General features: G+C 37.4%; 3 protein-coding genes and 1 non-coding gene across 4 annotated transcripts; 1 reads left to right on the forward strand and 3 right to left on the reverse strand.

Moving 5' to 3' along the window:
- Positions 1 to 2,635: 2,635 nt before the first annotated feature.
- Positions 2,636 to 3,538, reverse strand: LOC117630161 (dirigent protein 25-like). The gene is made up of 2 exons (XM_034362909.1): positions 3,485 to 3,538; positions 2,636 to 3,388 (listed from the first exon to the last, which is right to left on the reverse strand). Exons 1-2 carry the CDS (start codon positions 3,536 to 3,538, stop codon positions 2,636 to 2,638), a joined length of 807 nt encoding a protein of 268 aa, XP_034218800.1.
- Positions 3,539 to 3,900: 362 nt separating this feature from the next.
- On the reverse strand, positions 3,901 to 6,344 carry LOC117631903 (pentatricopeptide repeat-containing protein At1g07740, mitochondrial-like). Its single transcript, XM_034365244.1, has one exon. The coding sequence runs from the start codon at positions 6,237 to 6,239 to the stop codon at positions 4,836 to 4,838; it is 1,404 nt and encodes a 467-aa protein (XP_034221135.1). The 5' UTR covers positions 6,240 to 6,344; the 3' UTR covers positions 3,901 to 4,835.
- A 1,486-nt stretch (positions 6,345 to 7,830) lies between these two features.
- On the forward strand, positions 7,831 to 9,661 carry LOC117631909 (60S ribosomal protein L35-like). Its single transcript, XM_034365251.1, has 4 exons — positions 7,831 to 7,959; positions 8,064 to 8,199; positions 8,321 to 8,477; positions 9,394 to 9,661. The coding sequence occupies exons 1-4, from the start codon at positions 7,956 to 7,958 to the stop codon at positions 9,466 to 9,468; spliced, it is 372 nt and encodes a 123-aa protein (XP_034221142.1). The 5' UTR covers positions 7,831 to 7,955; the 3' UTR covers positions 9,469 to 9,661.
- A 926-nt stretch (positions 9,662 to 10,587) lies between these two features.
- On the reverse strand, positions 10,588 to 10,661 carry TRNAR-UCG. Its single transcript has one exon. It is a non-coding gene; the product is annotated as a tRNA-Arg (tRNA).
- Between the last annotated feature and the right edge of the window lie 4,058 nt (positions 10,662 to 14,719).

The raw sequence follows: 14,719 nt of genomic DNA on the forward strand, positions 1-14,719 counted from the left end.
CCTAAGCTTTCCCATAATAATATAGCTCATGATGCCTCTGCTTTGGCTGCATCGCCGTACTGACTTTTAAGACTTCAACAGATGTGTGGGACGAAGAGTCCAAATCATCTCCTAAATAATATTAAGGTTTATTTGTTGAAATGCCCTTTGTGATTTCCAACATATTACACCCACGGTTGGAATAGATCACACACAAAGTGAGGGACGAAGAAGATCACTCATTAGACTTTGTGGTTTTATCAATGGATTTATTACATCTAGGCCCCGTTTGGTTCATGGGAAAAGAGACTTGGAAATGGAAAATCAATTATTTTCTCATGTTTGGTAAGTCTATGCATGGGAAATCGTTGCCTAACCCATGGGAAAGTAAGGGGGAAAGTGAATTCATCCTCCCAACTTGGGTTTTGTTTTTTCTCATCATGGGAAAGTTTGGGAAAATGAGCCAATATTAAATAAATATTTGTCATGACCATTTTGTCCCCATTAACAATTTAGAATTACAATATATCATTAAATGCATTCTTTTTTTATTTGATTTAATATGGGTATAATTGAAAATTTATACAAATTTTGTTTTCCATTCATACTCAAAACAACACATGGGAAAGGAAATAAAGTGATATATCCCAGTTACTTTCCCATCATTACCAAACGTGGAAAATGAATTTCATTTTCCATCGCTTGGGAAATGACATGGAAAATGATTTTCCCTCAAATTCATTCCGTGAACCAAACGGGACTTAAGGTTTCGGTTCAAGTTTACGGATGAAGAGCTCATCAACCACTACCTGAAGCTCAAGATCAATGGTCGTAATTCTGAGGTGGGGCGACTGGATCTCGCAACTCAATTCTTTTTTGTATTTTTTAAATTATAATTTTTATGTTATTTCATAATTTTACATATTTGATTTTGAATAATTTCAAACCTTTTTTTATATATTTAATTTGATGGTGTCGGGTGGGTGGTTTGGTGGTTGTTTGCTTGGCTTCTTTTTTTTGGAGATATTTAGTCATATTCCCATTCTTAGCATAAAAAATATAAATAAACCTTATACTATTTAATTTGTATAAACAAACCCAAAAAATAACATGTGGCTCTATTTAATTTAATTTTAATTATTAAGTTACTTTGATGTCCTATTGAGTGTTTTGAGTTTTTTTATAAGGTTTTGGGGTAGGGCTTGTTTTAAGAAATCTATGACAGTTTTGTAATTTATAAGAAGTTAAAAGCCTCTTTGTTATGTTGTAAACGAGATTTGGGTGTGTTTCTAAAATCCGTTTCATATAGAGTATTTTTATAATTTGGGCCCCTATATTTGGTATAATAGTGAATCTCCCTTTTTTTTTTCTTCTAATTTTTTTTTTTTAACTTTTACTCTTTTTTTTTTACTTAACAGTGTTAACTTAGAGTTAAGTGAGTCCAGGTGTCAACAATTAGCTAAGGCCCCGTTTGATTCATGGGAAATGAGACTTGGGAATGAGAAATCAATTGTTTTCTTATGTTTTTTTAAGTCCAGGTATGGGAAATCGTTGCCTGACTTATGGGAAAGTAAGGGAGAAAGTGAAATCATCCTCACAACTTGAGTTTTGTTGTCCTTCCTCATAGAAAAGTAATGAATTTAATTATAAAGTGGATGGAGAGCCTAATTTTTATGTATTTTTGTTTAATTTAATTATAATTACTCCTTTGTTGGTTGCAGCCACCATTATTGTAAGTCGTAACCATCAAGCTTCAGTGGAGTGTTCATCATGTATTGGATGGATATTTTCTAACCTGACCACGAACAATTGGTAATTGGGCCTGCAATTAGTTGAATTGAACCCATTAATCTTGGGTCACATTCTTTTTAACCAACCCAATTGTAGATGGGCCACTTGATCTTTAAAGGCTGGTTCAGGGCCAAAATATTATGTTGGGTCCACATGGTATGCTTTGGGTGGGCAAGGGTGCATAGACCCGATTACAAAATACATATTCTCAGTCTCAGAGCAACTCTATCATAGGGGATAATTAAGGTTTGGTCAACCAATTACACTTCACAGCTACATCTGCTCTACTGTTGTTCTTGTACTTGTTGAATCCACTTTCATGTTTTAACTAATACAAATTACAATACAAAGCCTACAAACACAAAATGGCTAACAAAAGTTCCACCTCTTGGCTCCTATTCATTGTTGGGCTCCACGTGTTTCCGCCCTTGTTTCACTTATAGTGTCTTGAACTTAACCACTTTGATCCTCCATGTGTGAATTTTATGTTCAGACACCTCGGTGCTGTGCCAAATGATAAACATTAGTTAGGTACTTATCTAAAGCGAGGCAAATGTATTTGATTAATGCAATTCCCATCTCTCAACCTAAGTAGGAGACTAGTTAAATTGTTTTAGAACTTACAAAAAGGAAAACCAATGGAAGATCCCAGGAACTTTGTAGTATTGGACGGTGGTGAAGGCCAAGGTAGTTGAAAAGGAATTAATCTCTGATTAATGTTTACTTTAGAAGCATACGTGATTTGCATGTAAATACAATCATTTGTGCAATTTAAATCACAAATCCTTCCTGATCACATACATCTCTGGTGCAGAGATTTAATTTAGCAAACACATGACAACTTCTTTTAAAATCTCAGCACACACTAGTAAGTAAGATACGCAGTAAACTGCAGCACAGTGTCAACTCCATCGGTATTATGCTGATTTGTAGCAGGAATGGTCTTGACCAGAGCATAGCCCTTTGCATTGAGATACTTTCCGGTGCCTCCCATGACTGCAAGATGAGACTCCGATGCCGCCACGCGATGCACACCGAAGAAGGTGAGGCTGTCAGCATAACCACCACTTTGAAACATGGCAGTGAAAGCAATGGTCTGGCTGCTGCCATCTTCAGAACTTGCCACATAGAACCCTTGTGCCTTGCCAAGCAAGCCAGAGCCAAGCTCATGCCCTTCAGTCAGCTCATCATCAAACACTGTGAGTGTCCCAAACATGAGCTTTTGAAGGGTTATGCCTGGAGGGAGCTGAGCCCCATTTAGGTATGGAAGCCCGTTGCCGCTGATGATGTTGTTGTGGTTCCCATTGTTTTGGATCAAGTTGCTAGCTGTGTTTCCACCAAGGCCAGTGAAGAAGGGGACATTGTTGTTGTTGATAATTCCATTGTTGTTGTTGTTCTGAGGAATGCCATTCCCAATTGGGACAACTGCTCCATTGGGTTTGGCAAAGGGGACTTGGCCATTGACTGCTGGATTGGTCACAATCCCAGTGACTGCCCTGGCTGAGGGGTTTGATCCACCAATGATGTCATGCAAGAAGAAGGTTAATGGATGGTAGGCCTCTGAATTGGAAACTGTGGCACTAGTAGCTGCAGCAGGAGCAACATTGGAAAGAGGTGTCTGTGTTGGAGTTGTATCAGGTTCCTCAGGGGTTGCAGGGTTTTCCTCATCCAGGATTCAGGCCGGGGTGATGGATGGAATGGCTAGAGCAAGAACAACTGGCCAGATTTTTAGCTTGAGGGGCAAGGGAATCGACTTTCGGGTTGCCATGGGATTGGGAGGAAAGGGAGAAAATATAAGAACAGTTTGTGATCTTGAGAATGTTTTGTTTGATGGATTGATGATGAATCAAGGCAGTTTGGCTGGCTATATATACTATGAGTTTTAAGAAGTTTAAGGTCAAATCATGAGATGGAGTTGATAACATGGAGTAGGTGGACTTGCATTTCTGGTACTGATGTATTGGTTGAAACATAATGTACACTTAATTAAAACCTTAGTTTTGTTTAGGACTTATAAGCAGTGATGACCAACTCCTCTTTCTTCTTAATTTTAATAAATTTTTTAATTCTTGGATCAGTAATACTTTTGCTTCTACTAATCTCCATGTTGTGTAGCAAAATTCATAGCAAGAAAAGAAGAACAAGCCAACAATGTTTTAATTTCAGAATTTATATTTCTTCATCGGCACAGAGACAAGGTAACTTTTTACTGCACATTAACTCAAAAACCGAAATAGAGGTAAGATATGCATTTTCATGGTCGACATGGAAGCAGTTATGTTCCCCCATTAAAAGTTAGACAAAGGACTTGGCATCGACATTCCAAAATATTGACAAACTTTTATAAAGCTTCCTCTCTTCCCCGAAGCCCATAAGTGGGTAAAGATAACTTCAATTTTACATGCCTGTCAAACCTCTATTTGCACAAGGAGCATTCCTAACTAGAGCTTCCCCAGAAACAAGACTTCGCTCGCATCAACAGTTCGATTCTTGAACAAAACTTCCTCTCTTCCCTGAATACTGCAGTGGTCATAGATTTAGCTCAGCTTACATGCTTATCTAACTTTTATTTGAACAACCGCAAGCATAGTGAGCTTTCTTAAACCTACATTTGGCATCAACCACCCATTATATTGATGAAATGTTTCAATTCTTAAACAAAGTTTCCTCTTTCTGGTGAAGCCTACCAGTGGGCATAGCTTAGTTCTGTTTTACAAGCATCACAGACTAGAGGTTCCAATACCTTAGAAAAAAAATTTATCCTTCCCATCAGCCAAACGAGCACATTTCTTCTTGCTCCAAGCCATGGGTCAAGCAGCACTATGATTCTCTTGTGGATAAAGTTTTTCTTTTTTCTTTTTCCATTGAACTAAACTATCATACGATATTAGCACGACTCTCCAGGATGGTAAAGCTCAATAATTGCTAAAAGCACCCATTAAAAATGTGGGACAAGGGGCTTGCCACCAATCTTTATTGCGTTGTCTCCGTGCGGGATGGGGGGCTTGAAAGAGCTACAGAAGTCACGCCAAAATGGCATGTGTTCATTTCTTCCTTGATGACCATTAATGGACAGAGATTAGTTCAGTCACAACCTCCCCTGCAACAACATTCTCACCACAAGCATCCACAACTAGAGCTTCCCAAGCTTCAAAACAAAATTGCATATTTCTCTTTTCCATCTCCTCCAAGACAACACAAGCATCATCAATTTTCCCACACTTTACTAGACCTGTAACCAAACATTCAAATGTTTCTAAACGAGGACAATGTCTACTTGTCAACATTGCAATCAAAACCTTTAAACCTCCCTCAAAATCTTCAATCTGACAAAACCCGTCAACCATCATCCTGTATGTAGCTGCATTAGGCACACAGCCTCCAACTTGCATTTCAATCAAGACTTTATAAGCCTCTGCAGCCCTACCTTCCTTGCACAGAAAGTTAATCAATATGTTATACAGCACTACATCTGGCTTAAACAGCCTTTTCTTCATCTCTTGAAGTAAAGATTTTGCCTCATCAATCTTTCCTCTCCTTCCAAGATCACTTATCAAAACACCATAATTCAGAAGCCGTGGTTTACAACCCCGATACTCCATATCAAACATCATCTTCTTTGCTTCGTCATGCTTTCCTAGCATGCAGAAACCTTTCATCAACAATGCGTATGTTACAGCATTTGGGTACTTCCCTTTCTGTTTCATGTCCTCAAGCAAACCATTAGCTTTCTCCAACTCACCCTTCCTACCAAAAAACCCTATAAGACTATTATACGTCACAACACTAGGTTGCACTTTTTTCTCAAGCATTTCATCAAAAACCTTGCAAGCTTCTTCCCCGTCACCCTTTTGAAGCCACCCCTTCATCATAATATTATACGAAATCGAATTCGGCCGAAAACCCATTTTAGAACACCGACCAAAAATCTCATCCGCTTCCACAAACCTACCGCTATCAACAAGCACATTAAGGAGGGCATTGAAGGCCTGCAATGTACGGACACAATTAAAAGAAGGCATCTGGTTAAAAAGCTCAATGGCTTTCTCTACCAAATTGGCCTTCCCATAATGTTGAATCAGAGCAATGAAAAGTGTATCTTTGCAATGAATGTTTCGATCTCGTACATGGCCGAGAATGGTCTCGACGGCTTCAAAGTTTCGAGAACGAGCGAGCTTGTAGAGAAGAGCAGAGTAAGAAGGGTAGTCGTGCTTGAAGCCCATTTGGTGGTACTCGTAGAAGAGAGACAAGCCTTCTTCTGGGTCTTCAACTTCTTTGACATCGGAGACGAAAGGGATGGGCCTGCGAAGCTTTGTGGTGTCTCTGTGAAGTCGTTCGCGGCGGGGCTTGGTCTTGGGTTTGTTGGGACGGAAAGTGTGGTATGGCTGTTGAGCTTGTATGGGATTGCTGCAATGGCGAAGAAGGTTTGCTTGTGCTTGATTGATCGCTCTGGCTCTTGAATGGAACATGGAAGCAGGAAAAGGGAACAATTTGTTTATCGCCAGGATTTATTTTCGGTCTTATTTATCTCTGTGCTTTAGATTAGTTAGACTAAAACCCAGTTATAACTTATCTCTCTGCTTTCATTTCATACTGAATTTTAAAAGAATAATAATATAAAGCTTAAAGATAATAAATGACACAAAATGAAAAGATTGGCAATACATTGATGTTACTCTTCTATTATTCTACCTAAAATAAAACATTTGATCGTCTTCTACATCATCTGAAAGATACTTCAAAATATGTATTTGATACGTATTGTATAATATCCAATGCTTGTTGTGTCTACCAGATATCATAACGTATCCGACATATATTGTGTTCGAGTCAATGTCTGTACAACATTAACATACCCTAAACCAATAATCATTAACATTAAACTCTAACCTCAAAATCTCCTTGCCACATAATATCAAAATAAGCATTACTTTGTTAGCCTTATCATTTACTATTTTTGCCCATCAGAACTAAGAAAAACAGAAGCTATTTCTTTCTCATTAAAGCTGTAAAATACAAAGATACATTAAAGTTATTTTCCCTTTGCGGGTATTACCACAACACACACACAATAAACTTTCAGAATATTTTTATGACCAACATATAAATAAAAAAGTTTGCCTTATGGGTCAAGGATGTTGAGTGGGCTGAAGCGGGCAACGGGAACACATACAAGATCATGCGCCCTCGGAGCAGTAAATCCAGGCCGTTCATCCATTTCAAGAACATCATCACCATTCATCTTCTTGCAATCAGACCCATCCACCTTCCAATCGAAGCACTTAATCAAAGCCGCAAGTACCCCATGCAACATTTTCATGGCCAAGTTCATACCAGGACACACCCTCCTCCCAGACCCAAATGGCATGAGATGAAAATGTTGGCCCCTAACATCAACATCCACTGCACTCATCTGGCCATCGTCCTCACCGAGTTGCAAGAATCTTTCAGGCCTGAAGTCCAGTGGGCTTTCCCAGTTCTTTGGGTCCCTTCCAATGGCCCAAACATTCACATGTAGCATTGTGTTTGCAGGGATGTCATATCCCCCAATCTTACATTGTTGTACAGAGTTTCTTGTGACCAAAGGCACTGGTGGATGTAGTCTAAATGTTTCTTTTATGATGGCTTGGATGTATGGAAGATTTGTAGAAAAGTTGTGGCTTGGAAGATAAATGCATAAACGTGATGGGTTGTATGGTGTGGAGAAAAACTCAAGAAGTAACTATAAATTCACTCAAATTATAACACGTGTTTTAGAAAGATACACAACACATAGAGTAAAAAGTCTACACAAGAAAAGTAGCTATGTTTGTGCAAAATCAGGTTGAGCCCTCTACCCTTGCTGAGGTGAGTCATGGGCCATGGTAGCTATTCCAAAAAGGTTACTTATTCAGAGACTCAAAACCAAACCCTTATCCATTTTAGTCTCAATGGTCCTTGAAGAGAAAGTAGACAATATAACCCAAAGCCCAAATTTAATGGGCAAGACTAAAATTACATGGAAATCCTCAAGGGCTCATCTAAACTACATACGCACGTGCCACTAGACACGTGTGCTCAGTGATTGGCCCCAATCCTAAATTAGGGTTTTAGAAGCAGAGTTATTAAAACCGCAGCCGTGTTTTAGGGTTCACTCTCTTCTCCGCCTTCAGTTTCATCCAGAGAGAGCAACACAGTCTGCAGCAATGGGTAAGATGCACCAAATTCCTCTTTTTTCCATTAACTATCCTCTTCAATTGAATCTGGGTCGTTCTAATTTTTCATTTTTGTGAACTCTTTTTTATGTAAAAAAGCGAGGATCAAGGTCCACGAGCTCAGAAACAAGACAAAGGCAGAGCTTTTGGGTCAACTGAAGGATCTGAAGGCAGAGCTTGCCCTCCTCCGAGTCGCCAAGGTCACCGGTGGAGCCCCCAACAAGCTCTCCAAAATGTACCCTCTCTCTCTCTCTCTCTCTCTCTCTCTCTCTCTCTCTCTCTCTCTCTCTCTCTCTTTTATATGTTGATTTGTTGATTTATGAATTCTTTTTACAATTTTGTGTTTGTGGTTTCAGCAAGGTGGTGAGGCTTTCAATAGCACAGGTGTTGACAGTGATTTCCCAGAAGCAAAAAGCGGCTCTAAGGGAAGTCTACAAGAACAAGAAGTTTCTTCCTCTGGATTTGCGCCCAAAGAAGACCAGGGCCATCAGAAGGCGTCTGACCAAGCATCAGGTACTATTAATCTTTCATTCCCAGTTAAACCCATTTCGGCTTTCGTTGATATTAAGCTGCATAGTTATTTGGATGCCCATGGTTCTAGAATTCTTGAAATTTGGATAGATGGCAAGGCTGCATTTGTTATGCTCTTTCTTTGCTTTAACATGAAATGTCAATGAGCCATGTAATAATAATCTCTTTTGTTGTGGATGAGTTCATTTTAATTATGTTGAATTCGCTTACCCAATCTAGTTTTTGTGAGAAATGTTATAAAGAAAATTGGTATCTAAGAGACCGAATTTGCTTGCTGAATTGTATTCAAGGACGAATCTAAGCAAATATGCATTGGTATATACTTAGGATCTAGGTGCAATTGTTTAATCTAGGTTTCATAATGTGGTAATTCTAAGGTTCAATATCTTTGATTCGCACCAATGTGATTTTCTCAATACTATTAGATTCCCGGTTTGACTGATAGAGGGAAAAATGCAGCAACTTTTATTTCCAAGAGTATGGCTATGTGACTTGATGGTTTTTCTGTATAACCTATATCTAAACTTCCTAAGCTAATTAACTTGCCATAATATAAATTCATTGCAAAATTTTGTTTCGTCTAGTTAAGATGCTTGCAACTAGATTTAGCGGTTTCGGTCAACTGTTTATTTAAGCACTTGCCCCTGCTCTATCACTTTTTTATTTATTTATAAAATGTCCTTCTATTTCTGTCTTGACTTATAATTGATAGACGCAAGGTCCATTATTTTTTGGGAATAGCGGAACTGCTGTTATTGTTTTTTCATTCATTCCCCACCTCTCACTCGCTGTTCTCTATTTTGTGGCGTGAACTTTAGCGGTCAGAATCATTGTCAGTCTATGTCAAATTTCATGGCTAAATCTATTTATCCTAATTCAGTTGAATTGTTTTTTATAGGCATCTTTAAAGACAGAACGGGAGAAGAAGAAGGAGATGTACTTCCCATTGAGGAAGTTTGCAATCAAAGCATAATGTTGGATTCAATTATGAAGGAAATCGGGTGTTTCGCCCATTATAAGATATTCCAAGGACACCATTTTAAAGTGTTTAGCTCTTCCCGTAATTTCGTCATTGTAGACACTATCCCAAATATGATTTTGTTGGTCCAGGTTTTTAATGCTGATTTTGATTTCTATTATTGTTTGAGCATTTGCAATGGGATTAATTTGGCCGGTTATCCTATTCACTCTTTGTTTTCTTAATTGAAAGCATAGCATTTCAGTAATCAACATCACTAGGTACATTCAACTTTGTTTGCCCTAGAAAGTTGATTACATCCAGCCCCGTCTTCCTAGCCAAACCATTTTATTATCACAAGTGAGTGCAAAGCGTAGATCATAACTGTATCCAGTCCTATAAGTGATCATCATTTGCTTGATCACCAAGTTTTGCAGGTTTTTTGGCTTTTCGGTGATGCTCAATGCCTGTAATTTCCCATTGCTTCTCTTGATGATGCATGTTTTGTGTTTTGCCTCTCCTAAACATAACAATAACGGAAGCATTCGCATAATAATAATTTCTTTTTTTATACTTGTCAAAGATTCATAGTGAACTTCCATAGGAGTTTCCTCTCGAAGTAATCAACACGAGCCCCACAAAGGGCTATGTAAATTGATTCGTATCTGCCTATGAACGCATTCAAACTGATTTGGGAAGCTGGTTTGTCAATTGTCAGCAATGTGAAACAAAGCTTCTTTCTTTATCCTGTTCTAAGCACCCGACCCACGACGTTCTTCAGTTGATGGGTGTTGCTTGTTCACCCTCCGAAATTTACATCCTCGGTTCACCCCTCCGAGTCGGTTGATGCAGTTAAAGATACAAACTTAAAGTCCTGCAAAATGCATATGGGTGGAGTTTCCAGGCGAAATCTGTGCGACTGAAACATGCATATGTTCTGAGAAATTTTGGGTTTCTGAAGGTTTACTATCATGGTAAGTAGGATGCGTCGAGCAAACCATATATGCTGAGGAAATACTATGGGCTGTTTGATCAATTTGTATACGGGCCAAGCTCTTTACGTCCATTGAATGGGTTGGGTTGTTGGGCTTATAAAAACTTTAAAAACAAAAAAACAAAAAACAAAAAACAAATCGACCACAGTGGGAGTCGAACCCACGACCTTTTGATCCGAAGTCAAACGCGCTAATCCACTGCGCTATGCGGTCTTGTGTGTTAAGCTCTGGTAGGAAATGGTATTTGTTAATAAAACGTTTTTTTGTTTTCTAGGTTTCACAATTTTGCAGTTACACAGAGTGTGGTTTTCTTCTTTAGAGCTTAGGCCTCCTATATGGCTATGTTTCATAGGTTGTCCAAATTTTCAAAGTGTGTCGTGAAACAAACGAATATTGATGGAAATTTGAAAACCACTGCAAAGAAATTCCTTGAGTGGGTCTCGTCAACTGGAAGTGCCTTCATCATGCTGATTTCTTCCTTCTTAAGAAAACTAATTAAGGGGTTAATCTCTTGAAAGTAGGTAGATTAACCACCAAAGGCATGGTTAAAAGTAGCACTTTCAAGCAAAATGTCCACAGTTGCATTAGGTGAACAGTAAATACAGTATAATTAGGCGCATACACACACATACACACACGAGTCCAGCTTGCAAAAAAGCAAATGTCACACAAGTCCGTTACGGGTCACTATCAAGAATAATATGAACAATTGAAATTGGGTCACCAGAAACACACAGAATAATTGACCCTTTTGTTTTTTTTTCACAGAAAATTTACCCATGATGTAAGGGAAGTATCTCCCCATGGACATCTTTTTATGGTCTCTCTCTCTCTCTCTCTCTCTCTCTCTCTCTCTCTCTCAAATGATTCTTATTTTCGTGGCTCGACTCTTCCTCAGGTTCACATTTTGGTTTTGGATTGCTTGGGCTGGATGCATTGATCTCTAATTTTGAGTCAAGTTTACATGTGGGTCGGTTGGACCATTCTTGCCATCATCATCATCTTCACGCGGTAAGCCTATACGGTAAACAGAGCAATCCACAGAATAGATACAACTCAACAGAAAACAGTAGCATTTGAAAGTAATATCTCTCACTGAAAATGAAGGCTTTGCATGAATAGTTTAAAGAGATATTTAGTGATATACCCATTTCTAGCACTAATATTATAAATAAACCCTACACAATTGAATTCCTATAAACAAACCCAAACAAAACCCAAAAAATGATAGCTAGCCTTATTGAATTTAATATTGATTATTAAATTACTTTGATGCCCTATTGAGTGCTTTGGGTATTTTTATGAGATTTTGGGGTTGGGCTTATTTTAAGAAATTGATGGCAGTTTTGTAATTTATAAGAAGTTAAAAGCTTTTTTGTTATGTTGTAGATGGGCTTTGGGTGTGTTTCTAAAGTCCATTTTATATAGGGTATTTTTATAATTTGGGCCCCCATATTGGGTATAATAGTGAATCTCCCTAGTTTAAAGGGCTTGTCCAATATATATCCTTACATTTTTCTATTTCCTAGACATAAAGATGTTGAAAATTTCTACCCAATATTATTAATTGATTTTGAGTTGGATGTTCACATTCTATTATGATATTAGAGCAGACTATCTACGTGTTGAACTCAACGTCAACACATGCTCCCACATTACTCAATATATTGTAATATGTATTGGCCACTTATTTAGTTTGAGTGATGTCACACAGTAGGGGCGGGGGAGGTGGCATGTTAGAGTATTATCCCATGCCGGAAATGGAAGTCTTTACATTAATAGTTTAAAAGATGTTGGAACTCTTTACCTATTACCAATTAGTTTTGGGCTAAATAAGACCCACATTCTATTAGTTTTTATCTACGTAGTAAAGATTTTGTGATGTAATTTCCGAGTTATTATAACTTCCAACCCAATTATAATTGAAAATGAGAACATACAAAGAAACAGGTCTGGATTTAAAGTCTCTTAAGCAGGAAGTTTCAGAAACGTCAATTTTAATTAATTTGACAAAGATTGCAAAACGTCACGGATTATGAGAGTTTATGGGAAGACTTGCCATCAACATCAAGCCACGAGACCCATGACGATTCACACACAGGAAGCCAAACATAAAATCTCATAGTCTCATACAAACTGAGCATACCCAGTCACCATAATCCAAATGTAAAATGGGGTCTTCTACTTGATTACGGCACAATAATTACTTAGGATTAAGAACTAATTAAGTAGCTATCACTACTTCAAAATTACCAATTACAAAATGGTGGAATGGATTTTCATTTGACTCATTCAAACTAGCTCTACTCATCATTTGTGCAGACGGAGTATGCATGAATAAACATCATCACGAATATTAATTCATTAGTTTAGCGACCAAAACACTTGATTAACATCCAATTATGTCGAGGGACCTCGAGCTAAAGCCAAAGGCTATAAATTAACAGAGAAAAACAAACAACAAAAAGCTGACCACTTCATATATGCTTCAATGATGATTATTGTTAATTGCGTGTGAATTTTAGTTTTAATAATATTCAATGCGATACACAGTTTAAAACAGTTAATTTCTTATTTTCCCACAAAATTGACTCCAAAATCTCATGGGCGGCCTGATAATAAAACATAAGCCTTGGAGGATCCATCTTACGTTGCACAATTGTCAAGTTTTGTTTCTCTTTAGTGTATATATGTATAGCTAAACGCGTATTAATATTAGTCTTAATTTCAAACCTACTCCATCAAATGCTGTGGACAGCAAAGAGAACGCGCATGGCCGCAAGGAAAAAATTGACTTGTTTTGTTGCCATTGACAGAGAGAGCTTACTTCATAGATTGTTACGTAAATGCATTCCTAACTTCAAACAAATGTTTCTTCAAAGTTTGTGACTTATGGACAAGGACAACAACAGTGCAGATTAGGTTATCTATGTTTACGCATGTACATGAATGCATGGCATTTCACTAAAAAAAAAAAAAAAAATGCAATTATTGGTTTATGGGCATTTATATTTGCTCTTATAGTTGATGATCTTTGAGCCTAATATATGAATACAATTATCATTTTTCTCTATAAAAAATATATTCATGAATATCACAGTAGAAGATCAAGTCATGAATTTTCATTTTAAGATCAAGTCATGAATATTCATTTTAAAATATCCTTAGGGAAATGTCGCCAGCGATTTATTGACTTGTTCAGTGACGAATTTCTCTATAAAATAATAACTATTGGTACCTGGCGATGAGGACAATGTCAATAAATCGTATTCAATATCTTTTGTGTTTGTAGCTCGGAGATGGCGAATACTTCTCTCCATTAGATGCGTACACAACTATGCTCGCATACAAAAGCTAATTAACAAACTCCATTAATTACTTACAAAAGATTTTGTAGTGTTATCTTTCAATAAATAATCCAACATTATGTTATATTATCAATTAATTAAGTGCATTGGTCGATGATTTGAAAACATACAGTCTTAATCTCTTGGACTACAGAGTTCAAGAGATTTGTGGTCACTCGCCGTTGGATGTGAATTCAATGATTCACTCACTCTTGCACTCATTTTAAGAAACTTATTTGAACAATTAGATTAATATCCAATTGTGAATAACCACAATCTCTTGGACTCCTGTGGTCTAAAAGATCGGGACTGTGAAAACATATACTGTATTCTTATTGCAATAGAGCATTATTTCTTGTTCAGTCATGCGACTTTTATACAAAGATTTCTTTGGCTTTTTGTGGCATATATCTGGATTAACTCTATGTGGTTACTATGCTTCTATATTTGTATTACTCCTTTATGGGCATTTATATTTGCCCTTATGGCTAATGATCTTTGAGCCTAATATATGAATACAATTATCGTGTTTCTCTAAATATATATATATATATATATATAACATATTTTCAAACGCGCGCTTTGTCGATTGATAAGTCAACATGTGCATATATATGACTACTTTGAAGTCAAAGATTATTAAAACATGGCTCTGACCTACTTATATCAAAGCATTTAATTCGAAATCAAGAAATATGCAAAGCTAATTAAGGAAAATAATGAATTTCAATTTTTGCCATCCTCTTATATCACAAACGGCACATGACATGCCACGTTGGATTGTGTGGGAATTTTCCTATACCCCAGTGTTGGACTGTGTGGGAATTTTCCTATACCCTATAACTCTGGGGTATTGGAAAACGAATATTTTGATCTTCTTAAGGAATTTGCTGACATTTCCCTAAGGATTTTAAAATGAATATT

This window comes from Prunus dulcis, chromosome 6 (assembly GCF_902201215.1).
Source record: "Prunus dulcis chromosome 6, ALMONDv2, whole genome shotgun sequence".
In the NCBI taxonomy this organism is placed as follows: Eukaryota; Viridiplantae; Streptophyta; class Magnoliopsida; order Rosales; family Rosaceae; genus Prunus; species Prunus dulcis.

Excerpts from the sequence above, each read along its gene's own strand:
- LOC117631903 (XM_034365244.1), bottom strand. The coding sequence starts at position 6,239 with ATGTTCCATTCAAGAGCCAGAGCGATCAATCAAGCACAAGCAAACCTT.
- LOC117630161 (XM_034362909.1), bottom strand. The coding sequence starts at position 3,538 with ATGGCAACCCGAAAGTCGATTCCCTTGCCCCTCAAGCTAAAAATCTGG. Across the intron at positions 3,389-3,484 it reads AGCTAAAAATCTGGCCAGTT|ACACCTCTTTCCAATGTTGC; the intron begins GTTCTTGCTCTA and ends ACTCCAACACAG.
- LOC117631909 (XM_034365251.1), top strand. Across the intron at positions 8,200-8,320 it reads CCCAACAAGCTCTCCAAAAT|CAAGGTGGTGAGGCTTTCAA; the intron begins GTACCCTCTCTC and ends TTGTGGTTTCAG. Across the intron at positions 8,478-9,393 it reads GGCGTCTGACCAAGCATCAG|GCATCTTTAAAGACAGAACG; the intron begins GTACTATTAATC and ends TGTTTTTTATAG.